The sequence below is a fragment of the Pteropus vampyrus genome, unplaced genomic scaffold, assembly GCF_000151845.1.
Source record: "Pteropus vampyrus isolate Shadow unplaced genomic scaffold, Pvam_2.0 Scaffold406, whole genome shotgun sequence".
Classification (NCBI taxonomy): Eukaryota; Metazoa; Chordata; class Mammalia; order Chiroptera; family Pteropodidae; genus Pteropus; species Pteropus vampyrus.
In genome coordinates, this window is record NW_011889187.1 from 232655 (window position 1) to 238573 (window position 5919).

At 66.7% G+C, this 5919-nt stretch overlaps 1 protein-coding gene across 1 annotated transcript in view; it reads left to right on the forward strand.

Moving 5' to 3' along the window:
• Positions 1 to 5526, forward strand: part of COL18A1 (collagen type XVIII alpha 1 chain) — a 57875-nt gene extending 52349 nt beyond the window's left edge. Inside the window, exons 28-34 of the mRNA XM_023523755.1 lie at positions 917 to 979; positions 2962 to 3005; positions 3251 to 3373; positions 3988 to 4141; positions 4224 to 4297; positions 4778 to 4906; positions 5311 to 5526. Of these exons, the coding sequence (XP_023379523.1) occupies positions 917 to 979; positions 2962 to 3005; positions 3251 to 3373; positions 3988 to 4141; positions 4224 to 4297; positions 4778 to 4906; positions 5311 to 5463 (740 nt within the window). The 3' untranslated portion in view covers positions 5464 to 5526. The remainder of the gene's footprint in view (positions 1 to 916; positions 980 to 2961; positions 3006 to 3250; positions 3374 to 3987; positions 4142 to 4223; positions 4298 to 4777; positions 4907 to 5310) is intronic.
• The last annotated feature ends 393 nt before the right edge of the window (positions 5527 to 5919 follow it).

Genomic DNA, 5919 nt, shown 5'->3' on the forward strand with positions numbered 1-5919 from the left:
GGGACTCCCGTCTATGACAGCAACGTAAGTCACCCGCACTCACTGTCCTTACCCACCCCCGTGACAGCCCGTGGTGGCCGCTGCACTCTTTCCCGCCGCTGACCTCCAGGCTGGGGCCCAGCCAGGGAGACTCAGCTCAAGCCACGTGGGTCGGGGGTGCTCCTGGGAGGCAGCCGGGTGGTGGCCCCGGACCACCCGGCCTGTAGCAGCAGTTCCTGCAGTCGGTCAGGGCTGGGGCGGGGGGGCCCGTCTGCCAGGCACTTGAGCCCGGAGGACGTCCCCAGTTCACGAGGCTCGGAGACGTGACGGGACTCACTGGGGCACCTCCTATCACTGTCCTCTCCCGCTTCCTGTACCCCGTCTTGGTGTGGGGCGGCTGAGGGGTGTGGGGCGCCTGTGGGGTCTCACAGACCCCTGGGCTCAGAGACCCCTGGGCAGGTGGTGGCCTCGGTTTCCGGAACGTCTCCCTCGACCACCAGCTTTGCCCGTTCTTTGCAGGCGTTTATGGAGTCCGGCCCCCCTGGACCTCCGGGACCGCCGGGTGAGGGCTCCTGGGCCTGGGGGAGAGCCGGGGGGCCCTTCGGAGGGACACTGGACGCCCCAGGGCTTGGCACATGGATTCGCGGGGTCTGACCGTGGACAGGAGTGGACACTGAGCAGCCACCCCCTTGCTGTCCCCAGTTCAGATCCGGCTCCGTGCCGAATGGGAGAGGCACGGCCCCCAGGAGCAGGCCCGCCTGCTGCAGCCCCCGGGCGGGCCACCGAGCACCTCTGCTCGTCCTGCTCGGACAGTCCCCAAGCCCACGTGCCGTCCCCCTCCTGGGACCAGGCCTGGCCCAGTGCACTCAGGGCCCGCCAGGGTTGGGGGCATATTCCTTACATTCAACAATGGGCACTGGGGTCTCTGTCCCTCCAGGTCACCAAGGGCCTTCTGGACCAAAAGGGGACAAAGGAGAAGTGGGCTCTCCCGGAGCTCCAGGTGAGGGCGCTCTGGGTGCCGTCCCACCGTCCTGGAGGGGGGAAGCAAGGTGATGGCCGGGCAGGTGTCCGTCACCCCGGTGCCGAGGAGCAGGGCTGGGCCCCAGGGTGCGCCTCCCCCCGAGGGGCCGTCGGGGGCGCGGGGACCGCGAACGGGCGGAGCGGTCACTGCCGCGTGAGCCGCCGCGTGTGAGGACGCGAAGCCGCGTGTGCGCGTGCGGGAAGCCGGGCCACCGTGCAGCAGATACGCGGCCAGAAATAAAACCTTCGCAACGATAAGGAGAACCCACCGCAAAGGGGGAGGACCCCAAATCTGTATGCGCCTGACAACACGGGTTCAAAACAGAAAGCAGACAGCAGGGCTGGAAAGGAAAAACAAACCCATCGTGACGAGGGAAAGCGTAACGGCTCTCAGCGAGCGACAGGACCTGCGGACAGGTCTGTCCAGGGATGGAGAGTCTGGCAGGTGCCGCCCTGGACCTGGGGCCTGGAGCCAACACAGGGCACCCAGCGTGTTCCCCACGGGGGCCCCGCCGGCTGAAGCGAGTCTGCAGGCCGTGGAGAGCTGGCGTCGTGCAGCCGTTCGCTGACCAGCGGAGGCCAGCAGGAGGTCCCCACGGAAGATGCTCGGCACAGCGCCTTCCGGGCACAGAGAAGCCACGACAGGAGCCAGACACGGCGCCTGAGACTCCTGCATCTCAAGGGCAGGGCACCAACACCAGGTCGTGAGGCGCAGGGGCTCCGAGCCCCCGCCCCGCGCCCCGCAGCGGCCCTGGAGCAGCAGGACCCCCACACGAAGCAGGGAAGCCAGGACAGGAGCCGGGTGACAGCATGTGAGCTGGGCCACCCTGGGCGGCGGTGGAGTCCCCTGCGACGGCCGAGGCAGAGCCCAGAGCGGGGGCTCCCACCCATGGGTGGAGGCATCTCCCTGGCCTCACGGTGTCACCCCAGCGGTTCCATTTTCCAGCTCTGCTAGGTTTCCAGGGGGAAGGTCATGGGAGGTTAACCCAAGGTCACTTGTTAGCTATTCCCAAAACCACAGCCTGTTAAGTAGAGCGTCTTTCTAAGCGTCCGGCTCAAGAAGCTAGAAATAGCAAATTTAACTTGAAGCAAATAGATGGGAAGAAATAGTAAAGATCAGACGTGAATTAAAATACATATAAAAAACAGGAAGCACCAAGAAAGTCGAAACGTCAAAAGTCAGTTCTTCGGAAGGACTGATGACCCCTCGCCGGGCCGACGAGGACGGAAAGAGGCAGCAAGTGGTGCTGGGAAGGGGCCGCCCGGGGGCCGCCGGTCGAGCGTCCATGCGGCGGCTCACCGGCCAGAGGCGGGAGGGGCGACGGGCGGTGCACGTTTTTGGAAAGGAAGAATAAGCCTTTTTGACACCCACAACCCAAAAGCAGCTACGGCTAGACTGTTAGAACGAATAAGTAAATTTACCGAGGTCACGAGGGCCCTTTGCGGCATCGATGGCCAGTCGTAAACAAAACGAAGTCCTGGAAGGACCCCATTCAGAAAAAGGTCAGAGGGCTGGTTGCTGGGGAGGGGGCGGCGGGTGGCCGAAGGGGTCAGAAGGTGCACAGCTCCAGGGACAAGGCGTCGAGCCCTGGGCGCGGCGTGTGCTGGGTGCTGTGGGTGCTCGGAAGCTGCGAAGAGGCGGGGCCTCCAAGTCCGTTCACAAGGGGGAAAGTTGTTTCCTTTTCTTCGTATCCACGTGAGATGACGGACGTTAACTGACGTGGGTGGACGTGGAGGGGGCTGCTGCCCACCTGGCACGCCACGGCGCCGTGTGTCAGCTGTGTCGATGAAGCGAAGCGGAGGAAGCACCGTTCACAAAAACCCAGTGACCAGGAATGAGTGTGACGTGGCGGCGTCCACACGAAATGGCAGCTTCAGAGAAACGAAAGACGGGTGGGGGAGGTGAGCAGCAGATGGGGGCCGGACGTCACCTGCTGAGGCCACGCGAAATCTCTTCTGCAGGGCAGTTCCCGCTCGACCTCTTCCAGCTGGGGTCCGAGATGAAGGTGGGTGGCACCCTCTCCCGGCGCTGAGCGCTGCCCAGAGCACTCCCAATGGGCGCCCCACGTGGCACTGGCCGTCCCCGGAACGGCTTTGCGGACTTGCTCGTGTGCCACGGGGGCCGCCAGGCCTGGGCTCCAGGAGCTTCCAGCTGCCCCCCCCTGCTCCCCACTCAGGGCTTGTGGGGTCAGACCGGCCCCGTGCCACCCACGAGAGCTGGACTGCCCCAGACAAGCCTTTCTGTCTACAGGGAGAGAAGGGTGACCGAGGACACACCGGGCAGAAAGGGGAGAGGGGCGAGCCCGGGGCTGGCGGGTTCTTTGGCTCCAGTATTCCCGGCCCACCTGGCCCACCGGGCTACCCTGGGATCCCGGTAAGGTGCCCACACACTCACCCAGGCCTGGCCCAGAGCTCGTGTCCCCAGGGCCCCGGGGCCAGGAACTGAGGGCAGAGCCATGGGTGCCCACTGCAGCCCACAGGCTGCAGCCTGCAAGCTGGGCCCCAAGCGCCCCATCCTGGCTGTCTGTCCCTGGGTGGGGCATGGCAGGCCCAGTGGGGGCACAGCCACTGCCCCCAGGGCAAACTCACTGACCTCCAGCCAGCTGGGGAGTGCGGGTCACAGTGAAGCCCACCCCAGCCCTCCTTAGCTCTCCCCAGCTCCCCCAGCCCGCCCCTCCCCAGCCTTCGCGCCCAGTCTGCTGGCCTGGTTCCTGCCCAGCAGGACCCACTGAGCCCCCCCGGGAGACCACCTGCCCTGAAAGACTCCAGGGGGAAGTGGGAGGTGAAGGGAACTGAGGGGGCAGCTGCTGTGACCCACAGTTTGGGGGGGACGGTCCCAGACGCTCAGGCCTGGGCAGGGAGTTGGCACAGCTCAGAGGCTGTCTGTCCTCCCTGCATAGGCTCTGGGCAGATGCAGCCCAGCCCCTGGCACTTGCTTGCGTGGCCTGGGGACTGCAGGTCACCATGCCGTTTTACTGTCCACCCTAGGGTCCCAAAGGAGAGAGCACCCCGGGCCAGCCTGGCCCACCCGGACCTCGGGGACCCCCTGGCGTCGGCTACGAGGGGCGCCAGGGGCCTCCCGGCCCCCCGGGCCCCCCAGGGCCCCCAGGGCCCCCGTCCTTCCCCGGCCCTTACAGGCAGAGTGAGTCCGGTGGGGGGCGGGCCTGGGCGCCAGCCACCTCCAGCTGGGGCCGGCCCATGCCCACCTCTGCTTCCTCTCACAGCTATCAGCGTCCCTGGCCCTCCAGGCCCGCCCGGGCCCCCGGGCCCCCCCGGAACCATGGGCACCGCCTCGGGGGTAAGCAGCCCCTGCCCCTGCCCCGCTAGACACACACCACCCAGTGGCCGCTGGGCCACCCGCCCTCCGGAGCCCTGGGTGGCCCACAGGGCCCCTGGCCCGCCTTGCCTAGGGCAGACGCACGGAATCCGAGGGGTGCTCTCTGAAGCAGGAGGGGCTGGGCGGGCGGGTGGGCCCCGGTGCAAGGCCGTGGAAGCTGGGGGGCTCCCGCTGAGCCCCTCTCCCGCCTTTCCGAGGGTGGTCTCAGCCGCCTGGTGTCGCAGGGCGTCCTTGGGGGCCAGCCAGACGAGAGGCGTCCATCCACTTAAGTCTTAAGGACTGTCCCTTGTCAGGGGCGGCCATATCGCCATCCCAGCACCCCGAAATGTCCACACGCAGCCCCCTGAACGCCCTTCCCTGTCAGGGCCGTGTCACCCCACCCTGTAAGCCCAAGGCCGCCTGGCCGTGCAGCAGGTCCCCATGGGGCTGGGCCTCCCGCAGGTGAGGATCTGGCCCACGTACCAGACCATGCTGGACAGGGTGCCTGAGCTGCCCGAGGGCTGGCTCGTCTTTGTGGCCGAGGGGGAGGAGCTGTACGTCCGTGTCCGGGACGGGTTCCGGAAGGTCCTGGTGAGTGCTGGTGGCCTTCCCCTGCACGTGGGAGGGCAGTGACCTCTGGCTTCACTCAGAGGGGCAGGGGCAGGATGGGGAGAAATGCCAGGTGGGGAGGGCCGCCCCCTCCCTGGGCCCTCAGGAAGATCCTGCCAGGGCAGACGCCACATGGGGCAGCGACGGCCAGAACTCGCGCTGCTTTTTTAAGTCAATAGACTGTTTTCTGAGCAGTTTCAGGTGGACAGGCGTGGTCCCCACTCTACAGCACACGCATGCGTTAGGTGCGTTATACGCCAGGCACAGATGCAGCCATGCTGGCTCCTGTGGCAAGGAGGACAGGGCTGGGCAAGCGGCTGGGAGGGCGGCCCGGCTGTGGGCTGGTCATTCAGAGGTGGCTGGGGTGACCCTGTGCTTTTTTCCAGCTGGGGGCCCGGACGCCACTGCCACGTGGGACGGTAAGCCCTCATCTCCCCACACCTGCTGGCTTTGGGACGCATGTCCCAGCCTTTCAGATGGCTGGGGCGCATGTGGTGTGTGACAGTGGCCGTTTGCACTGCCTCATGGTCCTAGAGTGACGTGCCTGAGGTCCCACCACCTCTAGGGACAGGGCGCACAGACTCTGCGGGGATGGGGCGCACAGACTGCGGGGACGGGGTGCACAGACTGCGGGGACGGGGTGCACAGACTCTGCGGGGATGGGGCGCACAGACTCCGCGGGGATGGGGCGCACAGACTCTGCGGGGATGGGGTGCACAGACTGCGGGGATGGGGCGCACAGACTCCGCGGGGACGGGGCGCACAGACTCCGCGGGGATGGGGCGCACAGACTCCGCGGGGACGGGGTGCACAGACTCTGCGGGGTTGGGGCGCACAGACTCTGCGGGGACGGGGTGCACAGACTGCGGGGATGGGGCTCACAGACTCTGTTGCCCTCCCTTCAGCCCACGCTGTTCATTGGTCTCTCATTCTTCACCTAGAGTGCAGGACACGGGGACAGATGCTTCTAGGCTGGAAGCAGGGGGCGGGGACAG